Below are 16,790 nucleotides of genomic sequence, written 5' to 3' on the forward strand. Positions count from 1 at the left end.
AACAACTTCCTGTTCTCGCTCGAGACTGCGATTCTGGCTACCTGTCACTAAGAGCGTCTTGACTCTGGAAATGCAGATCGGACCAGAGTGGATCCGATGCTAAACAACACCGCAAAGGCAATGCCCATTTCCGTAGACACAAAAGAATTCTCCCAAAAAGAGAGCATCGATGCCACGAAGTCCATGAATGTAATACGCCAGTAGCGGTAGAAAAAAGAAGCGGGACCAATGATGGGGATAACTGCCATGGTCTGGGGAAGTTGTTAGCTTCCATCAGTATAAAGAAGCGGTGGGAATCAATGTACGATAGTAGCGGAAATTATGGCTTTGGCGATCCAGAATAGAGGCACAAGAGGAGCAATTGCTCTGGCAGTGACCTTGGAGACCATTGGCCTTGACCTTGCTGGAGCTCACGAGGGTTCTGATCTGCTCTTATTGGCCAGGAAACTGATTGTTTTGTTGATGAGTAAAAGAATAACCGCTCGACTACCACAGGCGAATTCGATCGCTGCTTTATTCGTCCCCAATTTCTTTCCGATAAACTCGAGAATATACAGCATCAAAATGCCACTGAACCCGATACAACTAGTGAGAGGTTCCATCTACGGCATCTGTTTGAGAACGTTGCTGTTGATAGCTGAGGTGCCGGAGAGAACATCGCTCAGACCAACAAACGAGCTAACGCGGCCTAGAAAAATCGTGATGGTGGCTGCAAACAGAAATCCAGACAAACCTGGGACGAAATTATATTTTTGAATGAAACCGAGTTTGAGCAGTCCAACGATGAGCGAGTATATTCCAACCATCAACACGATGGCAGACGAGATGTCTTATGCAGCAGATTCTTCAGTCTTGATGTCGACGATAGCCTCAGCGGCGAGGAGACCAATAGTAGAAGTCAGCCCCGTGGACATATCTATAACAATTAGCTGACCGCTCCGCTTGAGAGGAAGCATGCGGATGAGATTCCTGCAAGCTAAAAACCTACAAAAACTCCCTTAGTGATCGGAAACCCTGCATAGACTATGTGAATCTTTCTGAGGAAGCTGTATGCAAGCTGTCTCATAACTGATACACAAGTTTTCCTTAGCTTTTTGCTGAATTCAAGTAGGAGCATAGCTTGCCTCTGTGCCACCCGGCGAATTTATATAAACCGCAGGAAGATAGCTCATGCAGTATGTGCATGTGGGCTTGGTGGATTGGAACTCTCCTTCTCCGTATCGGCCCAGTACCCCGAGATTTTCTCGCACCGTTGAACGGCCCTCGTCGTTTTAGTTGCTCTCAAAACTCGGGCTTGCAGCAAATCCGCGTCAAATCCAGATGTAGCAAATGGTATCCAAGATAAATTAACTCGCTATTCGATCAGTCTCAATTCCTCATCTGAACATTTCGTGACCCTAATTAGCTTGTTCATATCGAACAACGCGATCATGGAGGGCTTTTCGCTGGGTAGTATTGGATTCGTGCTGAATAAATGCTGAGCTGAACAGAAGAAGTTGGGAGAGTAGAAGAAAAGATGGGGGAAAGTTGCGAGGGGCCTGCATATTTATGGAGGTACATTTATATACAAATGACAGATGAGATGGAGATATACTAAGGGACACCAGTTCTTCAAGATCCCATGCTCTCTTTAACTAATTTAATATTTCCCTTTCTTGATTCAATTGGTTTGCATTGCACTACCGTATCCAAGTCCATCATCTGACAGTGCCAGATTCCAATTCGAAAATGATGATTTGCATAGTTACTCCGGCCTTCCCTGTCATAGGTTGATCATTTGTCATTCATCTGACTCTATTTCTTGCAAACCAGCCACTTGATGTTGATCTGTTGAGTAAACGCTACAGTAGCATCATCATCAGTTATCGAGCCATAGGCCTGCGGGTTTTTGGATGTAAGAGCAATCCTATTGTTGACGTTGAGAATACCTGTTGCGCCACAGGGTGAATAGATGAGAGCTGCAGTAGGAATAGTGTCTTGCTTGGTGTAGACCTGGCCGTCGAGCCAAATGCCACCTCCGGCAATGGAAGTCTGCGTTGTAGTAGTGGCTGCGGCGTCTTGAGAGAAGAAGTACGTCGAGTAGAATGTCCCTGTGACACCCTCCTCAAGTTGAGCGTATCCATGGTATGTGCTGTCTACAAGAGCAAACTGGAAACCACCCGGGTACTTAAGGCTGAGGTGAAGAGCACAATTCTTGGAGCGCTCGGTGACTGAGAGTCCTGGTCCAATATAGGTTTGAAACTTGTCGAAGCCAAATGTGATGACCGTACGGTCCGGAGAGATCGTGGTTGAGACAGAGCCTTGAGGACAGCCATTTCCAGAAAAACTTGCGCTGGAGATCTGGATCTCCTTGGGGTCAGGAGTGTCTGAGGCTCCAGTCGGTCCCAAGGGATAGGCTACGGCCAGGGCCGCTAGGAACAAGGCAGAGAAGCGCTTCATGCTGGGTTATCTGCCGTATAGAGGAATGAGGAACAATACAAAGTTCGTGTGTGTCTTATGTGATGATCTGCATGTCTCTCATGAGGTTTGTTGGGATGGGAGTGAAGATTCTTTTTTCAATCCAGTGTCGACATCGCGTATTTATATGTATTTTGAAGAAGCAATAATAATAGTTACCCATGAGCTGGGGTAAGCGGAGTTTGGCCCCTCCAGGACTCGATTCCGCTACAATTGCAGCCGGTGCTAATTTTGCTGATGTATCAAAGGTCAGTAAACAATACCTCCCTTGGGTTTCGCTTGACCTGCTATCAAATCGGACTAATATGCTTCAAAGGAAGCCCAAATGAAATTAAATTGAATGCAGAAATTTTCATCGGGCGAGCTGCGTTCTTGAACGCCACAATGTCGGGGTTGAAGGCTACCTTACAGCCGTCATGATAGTTTACCGCGTCCACGTCTCGAAATATTCCCTCTTTGGGGTAGAGCTGAAAGATGGGATCGGGATGGCCATTTGGACTGACCCTGTTCGATTTGATTAAATATCTGGACCATGCACAGGGGATAGTATGACAGGGCAAGATCCTACAGAAGTTGCCATTCGCTTTCGCAAACTTTTGGATGGCTTTGTGTATCGACGCAACAGCCAAGTATCAAGACCCACATGGAAGTCTGAGTGTTAACCAAGCTCATGCATGTATGAATGAGGAGAATCGGCTATGCATCCATGAGAGATTGTTGGCCCAGCCAGGTCGAGTCAAGAGTAGGCCAAGTTTCAAACTAAATTACAAAAGGTAGTAGTAATAATCTGAGTTGACGATAGCTCGCGACTTGTCCGAACGGTCTGTTAGAAACAGAAACGGAGGCGCCGACTCTACTAATGGTCGGATTTTGACATAGGCTGGGCGGACCGAGGGAAGATCGTTTAATAGAGTGAGCATAAAGATCCTTATGGCTCTGGATCATTTATTGGCGTGATAAAGCCTATTCTCGCCCAAGGCGGATTTAGCCTAGAGCCGCCTTTGCTTTGCCTCAGTGTCTGCATGCCAAATACGCAAAGTACACTTCCACGGGGTCATACTATCGGTCACGCTCGACTTACTTGCAGAAGGCGGCCTAAACTATCCATCCTATGCCGGAGCTCCTTCTCGTACCTGATTTACCGGGCTTTACCGGGCTTTGTTGAAGTTAAAGATATGTGTTTTTCGTAGAGGTCGCAATATCCAATAAGAGTAGAGTCAATGACTTCTACGCGCCAAAAGACAGCAAGTAGGATTTACCAGTAAATAGCTTAAGGTGTTGAACCAGGGATAGATACGAATCCAGCCAAGTTTCCTCGCATACAATAACGGGACATAACATGGTGGCTTTGTTTAACGAAGCATCGTAGGTAGCTTGGTGTTGGGTGATCAAATTTTCCATTAGCCTGATTGTTTTAGCCAGGGGAGCCTCAAAGACAAAGTGGTGGCATCGGCATTAATACCTTCTCGGCTACATGTTCCCCAGAAACCGCCTCACTCTTAAAATTCCGATTTTTGGCACAAACGAGGAAGTCGGTGAAGCTAGAATGTACAGATATAATTATATGCATTAGTCTGAGGACAATGGGTTAGTGAGAACACCGTATTTGATAGCTCACTATAGGCCTCCTTTCATTTGCGTAGGAAGATGCATGGCCCGGGTTCTCGTCAATACTATCAAGGATAATGTCAAATGTTGACCAATGGTTTCTGCATTCCTGGATGAAATCCGGCTAGATTTAGATTCCGTGGTAGCTATTTTAATCAAATTCGTTTGATCCCTCATTATATCCGGGTAATAATCTAGCTCACGAGCTCTCAACCTGCTTAAGAAGACCTTCAAGGTTGATGCTCTTAGGTCGCTCAATAGGCAGACCCAATGCTCGGTCCCAGATTAACTGAGCAAGGGGCCCCAAACCACGGGAGACACCGAAGGTGGCAGTATAGTACAAGGTCTCATGGAAGCCGTAGTGGTGGAAGAGAACTCCAGAGCTGGAGTCAACATTGGGGTAAGGGTTCTTGGTCTTGCCGTGCTTCTTAAGCACCTCGGGTGCGATCCGACTGTTTTTTTCCACAAGCTGGAAAACTGGATCTTGTGCAATCTCGGGTCGCGCAGCAGCATAATCCATGAGAGCCTCGAAACGAGGATCAGGTTTCCGGAGGACAGCATGGCCGTAGCCAGGGACAACTCTGCCGGAGTTGAGGGTGGACCACAGATAGTCTGTGACATCCCGGTCAGAGTAAGACGATGGAATGTTGTCTTTCATCTGCAGGATCCACCGAAGAACTTCTTGAGCAGCCAGTCTGTGTTGAGGTCAGCATTGGGCTGCTATAGCATTGATGATTCATCACGAGAACCTACCCATGAAGAGGCCCTGCGAGACCTTGTAGACCAGCACTATAGCTAAGGAAGGGGTCGCTGAGGGCACTGCCAACTAAGTGAGTTGCATGGGCAGAGACGTTGCCGCCCTCGTGATCTCCGTGGAGAGCAAGGTACAGTCTGAGAAGATCTTGGAAGTTCTCATTTGCCTTGCCACCCTTTCCAAGCATGGCAGCAAAGTTATAAGACCAATCCTGTTCCAGATCAACCTCAGCAGGGAGGGCGCCACCGCCGCGGTAAGAGTTCTGGTAGATCTTGGCAGCGATCGTCGGCAATTTGGCCAGCAGAGAGATGGAGTCGTCGAAAGTAGGCTCCCAGTAGTCAGCCTTGTTAATACCCTGCTCGTAAGCCTTGGCAAACTTGGAGGTGTAGTTGAGGGCAGACACCGCAATGGCGAACTGGGTCATGGGATGCAGGTCCTTTGGGAAGTCGTCGAGAAGCTTGTTGACAAAGGCAGGCAACTGAGCTTGCTGGGCCAATTCACGGGAAAAGTGGCGAACCTGGTTTGTGGAAGGAACCTGGCCTGTGAGAAGAAGCCAAAACATTGCCTCGGGCAACATTTCGGTTCCGGTCTTTCCTTTGGGGAGCTCCTTTTGACAGTCTTTGATGGTTCTACCGTGGAATCGTATGCCCTCGTTCGCATCCAAGACGGAGCCCTCCCACACCATAGCCTTGAGGCCACGCATGCCACCAAGAGTGTTCTCGACCTTGACCTCTCCAATGACCTTGGAGGAGTGTGCCTTAACCCTTTTCAGAAGCTCCCGCTTGGCTGGAATGACGCTCTGTAGTGTAGTCTTGAGGTCCGGTTCGGAGGATGTTGAATATTGGCGCGCATTGAGAGCAGAGCGAGCTGCCAGGGGCTACGAATTGTCAGTTCATATGCCTGTGTCGGTACGTTGATTGGCGGTTATAGCTTCGACTTACCCTCAAAGCTCCAAGAGCCCTGGTGTTTCTGGTGATATTCATAGCCATAGCTGCCGACCGATGGAAGGTCCAAGGGGAAAGGAGAGAACCAGCAGCGGAGAAAACCGAGGAGGGAGAAATGACGGAGAGTCGTTAACAGGCAGTGTCAGGGGTAGCTGAAGGACTGCTCGATTAATCGGCTGGATTGGGTCAAGTTGTTCTGTGGAGGACCATTTGTAGAGACAAGAAGGAGGTGAAAATCCAGAGGGAGGGAGTGGAAGCAAAGTCACCGCATTAGGTAGAGGACGCCCAACAACTTGTGCCGACCTCGCTAGATAAGCAGGTACCGCAGCTGGCAACGCAGCAAGCCGAGACAAGCAGATCGTCCTTTGCCTTGACCCGAGGTTGGGGAAGCCTGGGTGAGCGGCACTGACCTACCCTCCCTACCCACTTCACCCCGCGGGAGGGGGCGTGTACCTTAAGTCAGCGCACCTCTACCATTCACCTCAGTCCGCTAAAACCACTAATTTTACATGTACCATAAGGGCATGGCTTGCTGGGCGGGAGCACCGGGCGACGCTGGCGGGGTCGTCCTTCAGTGGGGAGCGTATTGGAACGACATGGTACGGGGCCCCCAGCTTTTCCCTCCTCCTCCTCCACGTTTGGCGCGGGCAGTGCGGGTTCGATCGGGCGGAGCGTCACTGCTCACATTCCGTGCACCCGTGAGTGACCGCGGAAGTCCACGGACCCGTATTTGCTTCTCCATTGGAATCTTTCCCCACATCACTGGCACTGTGACCGGTGAGGGGAAAAGATTGGGCCGAGGCAAGCCGGCGCTGCTGCGGATCTGCCTTCCTGTTCATTGGCCAATGGCAATACTTCACGGTGCTCTGGCACATGTAAGCCTTCATCTTCCCGCTGCTTACCAAGGCTGTTGACTCGCTTTCGCCCGGCTAACACTCGCCGATGTTGAGCACTCGCATTGGCTTTGTCCATTTCCCACGTTATTCCCATTGAGCTTCTCCTACGTAACGTCCTTGGTCCCGAATGCCGAGTCGTTGCCTCTCGGAATTGTCTCGTAGAACCTGCCTCGCCGGCGATACGACGCTAAACCCCTCGTAGACGACAACCTTCCTCTGTACCACGGCTGGAGACGACCTTGCGGATCGCATCCTTTACTTCTGTCACGCATCCTGTATCACCACAGCACTCCCCCGCACCGACGGGATCAACTACACAACAATGATGCGACGAGCTGGTGCGCGAGCAATCACCCACAGGGTCCCCTGCATCAGACCGTCTTCAACGCCAGCTATTGCCGTACGCCGTATCTCAACAACATGGAAGATGGCACAGGCCACTGCGAACTCGTTCCTTGCCTCCGCCCCTGCTAGCGATGCCTTTCAGCTGCTTGCTGAGCCCAAGAAGGCTGGCGCTGCTGAAGATGAACTGTATGAAGCGCAGATAAAAGAGGTAGAGGCATGGTGGCAGTCGCCTAGATACGAAGGAATCAAGCGGCCTTACAGCCCAGCCGATGTGGTCTCCAAGCGCGGCTCGCAGCATCAGTCATACCCTAGCTCCGTGATGGCGAGGAAGCTCTTCAACCTCGTCAAGGAGCGGGAAGCAGAGGGCAAGCCCATCCACACAAGTACAAACACATTACTCCCTGCTTTCCAACAAACAGGCACATGCTGACCAACTTTACCTTGTAGTGGGCGCCATAGATCCTGTCCAGATGACCCAACAAGCCCCCCATCAAGAGGTCCTGTACATCTCAGGCTGGGCCTGCTCCTCCCTTCTTACCTCTACCAACGAGGTTTCCCCCGACTTTGGTGACTACCCCTACAACACCGTACCGAACCAGGTCCAGCGTCTCGCCAAGGCGCAGTCGATGCACGATCGGAAACAATGGGATACTCGCCGGAAGCTCAAGACCGAGGAACGCGCAAAGACGCCGTATGTTGATTACCTCCGGCCCATCATTGCCGACGGTGATACCGGACACGGTGGTCTCTCTGCCGTCCTCAAGCTCGCCAAGCTCTTTGCTGAGAACGGTGCGGCGGCGGTCCATTTCGAGGATCAGCTCCACGGCGGCAAGAAGTGCGGCCACTTGGCTGGCAAGGTTCTTGTGCCTATTGGGGAGCACATTAATCGTCTCAACGCCGCTCGGTTTCAATGGGACGTCATGGGCTGCGAGAACCTCGTCATCGCGCGGACTGATTCGGAGAGCGGCAAACTCATCAGCAGTGCGATTGACGTGCGCGATCACGAGTTCATCCTGGGAGTTGCGGATCCGAGCTTTGAGCCCCTCGCCGAGACTATCCAGGCGATGGAGGCCAAGGGCGCGGTCGGTGCCGAAATCGACGCTTTCGAGGCTACTTGGGTCAAGAAGACGAAGCTTGTGACGTTTGATGAGGCCGCTGTGGCGCACATGCAAAATGACGGCGTTTCCCAGGACGAGATTGACGCGTACCTCGAGGCGACCCGCTCGAACCGCGATATGGGAATCTCCCAGCGCCGCAAGCTCGCAAACAAGCGCACCTCGACACCCGTCTACTTCTCCTGGGACGTCCCCCGCACGCGTGAAGGCTTCTACCACTACCGCGCCGGCATGGACGCCGCCACGAAGCGCGCCATTGCCTTTGGACCCTTTGCTGACCTCCTGTGGGTTGAGACCGGCGACCCCAATGTCGGGGTCGCTACGGATCTGGCCAGAGCCGTCCGCGCCGTCTACCCGGGCAAGGGTCTGGTCTACAACCTCAGTCCTTCATTCAACTGGATGGCACACGGATTCACAGACGATACGCTGAAGAGCTTCATCTGGGATATTGCCAAGGAAGGATTCGTCCTGCAGCTCATCTCGCTTGCTGGCTTGCACTCCAACGCCACCATCACGAACGAGCTTGCGAGGGACTTTAAAAAGGACGGTATGCTGGCGTATGTGAACATTGTTCAGCGGCGCGAGAAGGAGGGTGGCTGTGACGTTTTGACGCACCAGAAGTGGAGTGGCGCGAGCTACATTGATGGAATCCTAGGGGCTATCCAGAGCGGCAGCTCGAGTAGCAAGAGCATGGGCGAGGGCAACACCGAAAGCCAGTTCCACTAGAACCATCTACAAAATGCATAGGGCGGCGTTGTGGAGCTTTCTAACATGTTCAGGATATCAATTTATCGTTCCTTGAGTGTGCATATCGCCCAATCACACTAATCTACTAGCTCAGCAAGAGTGGCCATGTAGAAAACATCAACCAACACCCACGTCGCGAGCCCGCTCAAGAATGAATCATTTTGATTGTCTATGCATACTTTCATCATCATGGCCGTTGGCCGTGTATACCCCAGTCTCTTGTCCAGCGCCCTTAACTCCAACCCAATACGGTATCATGTCGCGGAAATCGGATTCAAACAAGCAACGCTGCGCAACCTTACTCGAGGCTGGTTCGGCTAGCGTTGTTGATGGGGGCGGGCGCCGCGGGGCCCTCGGGGGTAACGTAGGCCTTGGTCATGCCACCGTCAACAACCATGTCGTGGCCATTGACGAAGCTTGACTCGTCGCTGGCGAGGAAGAGAACGGCCTGGGCCTGCTCGATGGCCTCGCCGAAGCGGCCAGTGGGGAAGTGGATCTCGCGGCGCATGCGCTTGGGAACATCGTCGCCGAGCCAATCCTGCAACAGAGGGGTGTTGAGGGGCGCGGGACACAGGGAGTTGAAGCGGAAGCCCTCGCGGGCGTGGACCATGGCGAGCTCACGGGTGAGTGCGAGAACAGCACCCTTGGAGGCGGTGTAGGCAAGCTGGGGAGTGGCAGCACCGACGAGGGCGACGACTGAGGCAGTGTTGATGATGGAGCCCTTGGTCTTCTTGTTGCGGCGGAGGGCGAGAACAGCGTGCTTGCTGCCGAACCAGACACCCTTGACGTTGATGTTCTGTGTCAGATCCCAGATTTCCTCGGGGGTGTTCACGGCATCGTCGTCCTTGGCGTGCATAATTCCGGCATTGTTGAAGATAATGTCAAGGCCGCCCCAAGCATCGACCGAATCAATGAGGGCCTTGACCTGGTCCTCCTTGGAAACATCGGTGACCTGTCGTCGCAAAGGACAAGATCGTTAGCGAAACAGAACAATCCAACTTCTGGTTTCGTGTTGTGTCGTGCTACAGGCAAGCAACAGCAGAGGAATGGCGGGGTTTGGCGGGGTAACTCCTTTTTCGGGTTGTGCAGTGTGCAGTGTCCCCGCGTGCAGTGCAGTGCAGTGTTGTCGGCGTTTGATTTGGTGCACGCCGGAGCGGCGGGAATGGGATCTTCCAACAACTCTAATTCGCAGCAAGAGTCAACGTACCTTGGTCTCGATTCTGGCCGACGGGAGCAGCGAGAGCACCTTGGCCTTTGCCTTTTCAAGTGCCGGGGCAGAGATGTCGGCCATGGCAACGCTGGCACCCTCCTTTGCGAAAAGAATGGTCGTCTCCAAGCCAATGCCACTGTGAGAATTTCCCGTCAGCTTATCGGGTCCTGTATTCTGTATGTGTGTGATGCGCTGGACGCCCAGCCACTGGGGGCTAATCCCGATGCGCCGTGTTGATAAGGCGCTTCTGAGATCAGGAGGGGTTGCAACACTGGATGTCCTTACCCAGCAGCGCCAGTGACGACGGCATTCTTGCCAGCCAGGCGACCTCCAATCTCAGCAGGAACAGAACCCATTTCAGCGGTGGTTGATTTGTTCGGAGTGTTTTTTTTTTTGGTTGGATGCGAAGTTGTGAGGGTCAATCGCAAGTCACAGGTGGTGAGTCGCGAAGTCGTGGGAGAACGAGTTGTTTTGGTAGTTGAAGTGACGTTGATAGCTAGCTCCGACCTTTTGCTTGAAAAAGTGCGTGATGTGAAGAGAGAGAAAGAGAATGGCCACCACGGTGCGACGGAGACGATGTGTTTAAAGAAATCAGCACGACGGGGCTGGCTCAGTAGGATGGAGCCGAAGAAGTATAGAAGGCCGTCGTCTGGCAAGAAATGAGTCAAGGAAATCCGGGGTCCAGGCCCCTTCTTGCCGCCCTGGCCAATTTCTATAGACTAACTCAGACAGAGTGATGGACGGGATTGCTAAGATAGTCGCAAACACGGAGTAGGCACTGGATACAAAGCGCGCAAGCGCGGTACGGATACATGTCGAGATACCTCACCTAACACATCAGCGCCCACCCCCTTCCTGGCTCGCGATTAGCTGCTCGAGCCTTTCGTTGGCAAGATAGATCCGACAACGGCGGATCGGGACCACCATCTCGGCTCCCGTATGTGTGACACGGGGTGAAGGGGGGAACGGAGTGACAGGGTGCAGCAAGGACCGTCCTAGGTGGATAAGCAAGGTGCGCATCGGTGACAGAGCCATGATGTCCCTACTCCCTGCCGTGCCTGTTGTGCTTCGAAAAAGTGCTTTTTGTAGGAGAAACGACGTGGATCGCGATCGATAGGGTATCACCTAGGCCGTCCGTCTGCCACCAGGACGGAGCTTGTCGGTCAACGATAGGCGGCATCGCATGCGTTGGTAGAATTCCCAATACGGAGCATAAAACGTGTCGACGGGCGCAAGTTCCGATATCGCGTTATCTCTTATCAGTGGGTCAGACCGCGGCGTTGCATGACGGATGTCCAAGTCAGGAACCAACCCCTCCGTGTCTGATGGAGGGGGGGGGATGTGAGAGAAGAGACACTGTGGTACAGAGAAGCACAGCGGCTGAGTTCCAACAGAGTTGGACTAGACGTCTCTGGGCGGTAGGGTGAGCCGAGCGAGCGCTACGTCCAAAGGTTGGCCGCATCTATCATGGCATGCCTTATCTCCCTAGATATAAGAGAGAAGCACCATCATTGTGATGGACGTTGAAATGAGCCAGTTGGGTAACAAAGGAACAAGACCCTATGTGCATAGTCCCGAGAGTACAGCTGGGATGGCGAGCTAAGGCGGCTCCAGGCCAATAACAATGAATTGCGAGAGCTAAGGCTCAGAGTTATCGGGCTAGGAGTACGGACCAAGAAAGGCACAGACTCGGATCTGCACTGAAAGTTGACCAGACAAGTCGCCACTGAGCGTCTGATCAGGTGTCAAGGTATGTGTTCGTACTCCCGACGGTGTAAGGTAGGGTTAGATGGCGGCAGCATGTGGTCGGAGGAAATACGGTGCGTGTGTAACCGTGCCATCCGGAGGGCACTTGGGAAGTCGAACGTGAATAGGCGCAAGGCCAGTGAGGAGGGTGAGAGGTAATGGAAGCGGTCAGTTCGAGCCCCTCCACCCCTCTCGGGCTCACATCGTCATGTGGGCTGCTGGGGGTCGCAACGGTGAATGAGAAACGTCCATGTGGTGCTTGAGTCCGGACGCATCGGAGAATCCATTACCATTCGCAAACTCATCATTCGTGGATCGTGGGAGATCGCGGTTCGGGACCGCGCTGAGGGGTTCCAGGTTCCCCAAGTCGAGGGGGCGGCGGTGCCGATTGACGCCTTGCGCCCGGGGTGCAAACCGTGTGAGGGCGGCGGTAGATAATGATTTCATTCGAGTGGGCAGGCGAGAGGAAAGGGAATGAAGACGGAGACGCGCATGTACTTGAGCAATGTCATTGACGGTTGTACGGTATCAGGAAGACATTTGCCGCGCAGACAACAAAGAGCAACGGCATATTGCAAAAGCAAGCTGTGGGTAGTATTAGCGGACAATATAATATACCGCGACAAGGGCAGAAGCGATGATAGCGGGCTGTGGAGGCGGCAGAGGGGTCAATCATTAATGAATGGTGAATCCCCATCGCGAACCCCCACATTGTGGAATGCCCGTTGTCGGCAAGTCAAGGGTGAAGGGTCTGACCGATTTGAGGCCAAGAGATCTATCTGGGTTCGGGGATGAGATGTTGTGACATCTATCTGCCGGGTGCCGCGGTCTCAGGTCAATTCAATCAACGGCCCATCAGCATGCGTGCTGGCGACGGCTGGCGTGGGATACTGACGTTGATGAAAGAGCGACGGCGATGGTAGTGGTGATGGCGATGTTGATGGTGGTGACTCGGGCATGATTGAGCAGTCTGGAGATTGTGAGGAAAGAAGACATGTAGTTCGACGGTGCAAGAGGAAGTGTGCGACGAGCCAAGGTGAGGAGATATTAGATCCCCAAAACCTCGCACACTCGCCTAATGATGACTACTAACTCGTGATCAACAGCGACAGCAACTGCCCCTAACGGCGGTTGAGACAATTCCATTATTTTCGTCACAATCCAGCAATAGCATATCAGCATCCCAGGCCCCCCCCCCCCTCTCCTGCATCCTGCCCGTGCAGACTTGCCATACCTACTATGTAAGACGCGAATCGACGGTCTGAGGTAGGTACCGAGGTACCTACTTTTCGGAAGCCACCCATGGGCCAAGAAACTGTGCCTGAGGTTGCCACTGGTTTAAGGACGTACCGCGGTCCAGCGCTACCTTAGTCGGTCTGTGCATGACTGCTGCAATGACGCACCTTGGAAGGTCAGCGCCCCTCTCCTTCCTCACGGCTCACCTAATAATCCCCCGCTTCGAACCGGGAGCTGGATGCTGGCAAGCCTGGCAAGGCCCAACAGGTATCGATTGCCAAGGAACAAGAGACGACATAACAGCATAACAGGAAGCAGCTCACGCGGCTCGGTGACATGGCTCGTTGAGCAGATAGATTGGCGCTCCAGGAGTCCAGGCCGATGTCATGGGTCACTCGCAGCGTTAGGCAAGGCGAGGTCACTTCCAGGTTGTCAGTCCAGGGCGTCACTCGGGTTCCCCAGCTCTCCCCCAAACCCCCAAATCGCGGCATTTCCATTGGCCGCGCGCTCCCTTATCGGCGGGACATCCCACACCAGTTGCCGCAGACGAGGGAACCTTGGAACCGGGTAGAGTAAACATCTAGGGTGCGCTATCTTCCTTACTCTTGCTGCTGCTCAGTGCTCGCTCACTCCGTAAGTACATCCCTACGGATAACATAACCAAAAGATACGATAATTGCTCCATACCGCTGGCCCTCCTCCTCCTCCACGCCTCTTTCCGCGTTCCCTCGGCTTCCCGACTTCAAGTCCCCCGGTCTCCAGTCTCTCATCTCGCTCAAGCCCCACGATCTTATTCCGCCTCGGTCTGTCTGCCTGCGTCCCTGTCCGTATCACCTGGTGTCTCTTGCGCGCGCTCTTCAACCTTTCTCCCTCTTCTCTACCGCATCCTACTTCTTCAAGACATATTCTTTTATGAGCTCGCGCGCACACAGAAAGCGGCCAGACACTTCCTCCCATCCTCCTGCCACGCCAGACCTTGCTGCTACCACACCTCCCACTCCAAGCCGCGAGCTTTCGTCCCATTCATCGCCATCCAAAGTCAATTGATAGCTTCGTTGCACGCGCGCTTTCTTACCCCTCCTAATTAATCATGGCTTCGTCCAATGAACCTGTGACCATCGAGTCGCTGCCCGAGCTTCTGAAGAATGACAACAAAGTGAAGCTAGCCGGCATCGATGTTGACGGCATGCTCCGGGGAAAGCTGGTGTCCAAGAACAAGTTTCTATCCGTCGCCAAGTCTGGCTTTGGGTTCTGCTCTGTCATCTTTGGCTGGGACATGCACGATATGACATATATCAAGGAGCTCAAAATCAGTAACGCCGAGAACGGCTACCACGATCTTATTGCCATTCCAGATCTGTCCAGCTTCCGCCGCATCCCCTGGGAAGATAACGTGCCTTTCTTCCTCGTCAGCTTCTTCGACCCGGACACTCAAGAGCCTATTTGCGCATGCCCTCGTGGTTTGTTGAAGAATGCTCTGGCGAAATTGCAAGCCAAGGGCTATGGTGCCATGGCCGGAGGTAAGCTCGCGAACAAGCCCCGTTGCCACCCTTGCTCTCGAGAAATAGCAAGCTAACAATGCGACTCCATTCACAGCCGAGTACGAGTTTTACCAATTCAAGGCGCCTACCCGCGCCGCCGAAACCACGACCTCCACGGCCGGATACCTCCAAGAGAACCCCCCACAAGCTTTGCCGTCCCTTACTGAGGGTATGTTTGGCTACAGCTTGACTCGAACGGTGCACAACAAGGAATACTTCTATGATATTTTCGAGACTTGTTCCCAGTTCAAGTGCGACATTGAAGGGTGGCATACCGAGAGTGGCCCTGGTGTCTTTGAGGCAGCCCTTGAGTTTGGGGAGATTGCACAGATGGCCGACAGAGCCAGCTTGTTCAAGTAAGTAGGCGCATCCGCTTCTGGTTCGTCCATTCTAACCACCTTACTTGCAGGTATGTTGTCAAGTCGGTCGCAACAAAATACGGCATTACGCCATGCTTCATGGCGAAGCCAAAACAAGGTCTGCCTGGAAACAGCGGACACATGCACGTATCCATCGTCGATAAGGATGGCAAGAATCTTTTCGCTCGAGAGACAAAGGACGAGAACGCACCATACCCCGACGTTGCTAATCTGTCAGACCTGGGTCGACATTTCCTAGCTGGCTTGTTAGAAGGCCTCCCGGATGTCATGACCATGCTAGCACCCACGGTCAACTCCTATAAAAGACTTGTTGAGAATTTTTGGGCGCCAGTGACGGTTTCATGGGGCTTGGAGCACAGAGCAGCGTCGGTCCGCCTCATCGCCCCGCCGACGTCGAAGCCGGGCGCAACGCGGTTTGAAGTTCGTGTTCCCGGCGCAGATACCAATCCATTCTTCGTACTAGCAGCGATTCTCGCCCTTGGATGGCGGGGTGTTGAGAAGAAGTTGGAGATCCCCGTTCCACCACTAGGCAAGGGCGAGGACGTCGGCGGCAGTGCTGACAAGGGTGTGAGGCTCGCAAAGAGTCTGCGTGAAGCAAATGATCGTTTTACGCGCAAGGAGAGCATTGCGAGAGAAGTATTTGGGGACGAATTTGTCGACCACTTCGGCGGAACAAGGGATCACGAGATTCGGGTCTGGGATGAGGCCGTGACAGACTGGTATGTATTAATCATCAGAGCGACACCTTATGGGGGTGATTCTGGGGAGCATGGCTAATCAAGCGTTTGCACAGGGAGGTAAAACGGTACATTGAAACGGTATAGGAGTCCAGAGTTTGTCGGAGCGCGTTCTTCTATTATTTGTCTGGATTTTTGAGATATTTCCATCCCACATGGGATCAGCCCGGGAAAGACGTCAAGCCACGCGGTTATGGAGTTTATGGAAGCCCTTGCCCGTCCTAAGAGAGCTCAGGCCTAACCCCCCCGCCCCATCTCCACTTCCCTTACCTTGGCTGCGCAGTCTTACCTACCTGGCGTTGTTCAAAGGTACCCTATCTAGATACCCTCTTCAAATACCGACATATCGATACATGTAGCAGCAGCGTCAGCCGCGGCTATTCGGCCATTACGTATTGGCTGCTGAAAACATATTGGTGAAAGGTTTTGGCCGTGCAGGATGAGAGATGATAAGGAGGCGAGTGTGATTGGTGGTGTCGGATGCGCCTTTTGTGACCGTTTGGTGCGCTGGTGCATTACCCATACGAGCGAGCAGACCAGTCGGTCATCCAATCCTGGAGGATGAGCATCGGAAGCTGCTGATGAAGTGCCTCCCAACAAGTACATAACAGTACCTATGATGTGACAGGCCGGCGCACGAAATGTCAGGCTGTCCAAAGTAATCGTACTGCTTTCATTGGCCCGCAGCGGCTGGGTCGAGGCCTCATGTCGTTCAAGTTTGCCGCCCGTGACACGCTGGAGACGTGAGTCAGGAGAGGCTCAAGTTTGTTCGCACCGCTACCTCTCGTCCCCTCTGAGAGAATGCAACAAGAGGGGGGACGCTGCAGCGGCAACCGGAGCTCCGATGCGGGTTCACGGCTTCAAGTTCGGTGTCCGTCCATCGTCTGCCTGTCTGCAAGATCCTCTTGTCCTGCATTCATGAAAAGTCAACGAATGGTATCCGCAAGGTAGGGAAAATGGCCTTGTTGTGCGGCGCTGACAGCGGGTCGAGGACGGAATTGACAAAGACCCCAGTAAACACGAGATGCCAAGGTCTGAATTCCCAGGAAATGAATCATAAAAAAAGAAAAGAGA

General features: G+C 52.9%; 5 protein-coding genes across 5 annotated transcripts; 2 read left to right on the forward strand and 3 right to left on the reverse strand.

Moving 5' to 3' along the window:
• Window positions 1-1,794: 1,794 nt before the first annotated feature.
• Window positions 1,795-2,439, reverse strand: CORC01_11700 (uncharacterized protein; the record flags this gene model as incomplete). Its single annotated transcript, XM_022623322.1, has 1 exon — window positions 1,795-2,439. The coding sequence occupies one exon, from the start codon at window positions 2,437-2,439 to the stop codon at window positions 1,795-1,797; it is 645 nt and encodes a 214-aa protein (XP_022470145.1).
• A 1,825-nt stretch (window positions 2,440-4,264) lies between these two features.
• Window positions 4,265-5,808, reverse strand: CORC01_11701 (2-methylcitrate synthase; the record flags this gene model as incomplete). Its single annotated transcript, XM_022623323.1, has 3 exons — window positions 4,265-4,760; window positions 4,819-5,696; window positions 5,761-5,808. The coding sequence occupies 3 exons, from the start codon at window positions 5,806-5,808 to the stop codon at window positions 4,265-4,267; spliced, it is 1,422 nt and encodes a 473-aa protein (XP_022470146.1).
• A 1,278-nt stretch (window positions 5,809-7,086) lies between these two features.
• Window positions 7,087-8,845, forward strand: CORC01_11702 (isocitrate lyase; the record flags this gene model as incomplete). Its single annotated transcript, XM_022623324.1, has 2 exons — window positions 7,087-7,387; window positions 7,452-8,845. The coding sequence occupies 2 exons, from the start codon at window positions 7,087-7,089 to the stop codon at window positions 8,843-8,845; spliced, it is 1,695 nt and encodes a 564-aa protein (XP_022470147.1).
• Window positions 8,846-9,164: 319 nt separating this feature from the next.
• Window positions 9,165-10,432, reverse strand: CORC01_11703 (short-chain dehydrogenase; the record flags this gene model as incomplete). Its single annotated transcript, XM_022623325.1, has 3 exons — window positions 9,165-9,818; window positions 10,074-10,212; window positions 10,362-10,432. The coding sequence occupies 3 exons, from the start codon at window positions 10,430-10,432 to the stop codon at window positions 9,165-9,167; spliced, it is 864 nt and encodes a 287-aa protein (XP_022470148.1).
• Window positions 10,433-14,148: 3,716 nt separating this feature from the next.
• Window positions 14,149-15,803, forward strand: CORC01_11704 (glutamine synthetase; the record flags this gene model as incomplete). The annotated part of the gene is made up of 4 exons (XM_022623326.1): window positions 14,149-14,578; window positions 14,655-14,955; window positions 15,009-15,698; window positions 15,773-15,803. The coding sequence occupies 4 exons, from the start codon at window positions 14,149-14,151 to the stop codon at window positions 15,801-15,803; spliced, it is 1,452 nt and encodes a 483-aa protein (XP_022470149.1).
• Between the last annotated feature and the right edge of the window lie 987 nt (window positions 15,804-16,790).

This window comes from Colletotrichum orchidophilum, assembly GCF_001831195.1.
Source record: "Colletotrichum orchidophilum strain IMI 309357 chromosome Unknown Scaffold_131.1, whole genome shotgun sequence".
Taxonomy (NCBI): Eukaryota; Fungi; Ascomycota; class Sordariomycetes; order Glomerellales; family Glomerellaceae; genus Colletotrichum; species Colletotrichum orchidophilum.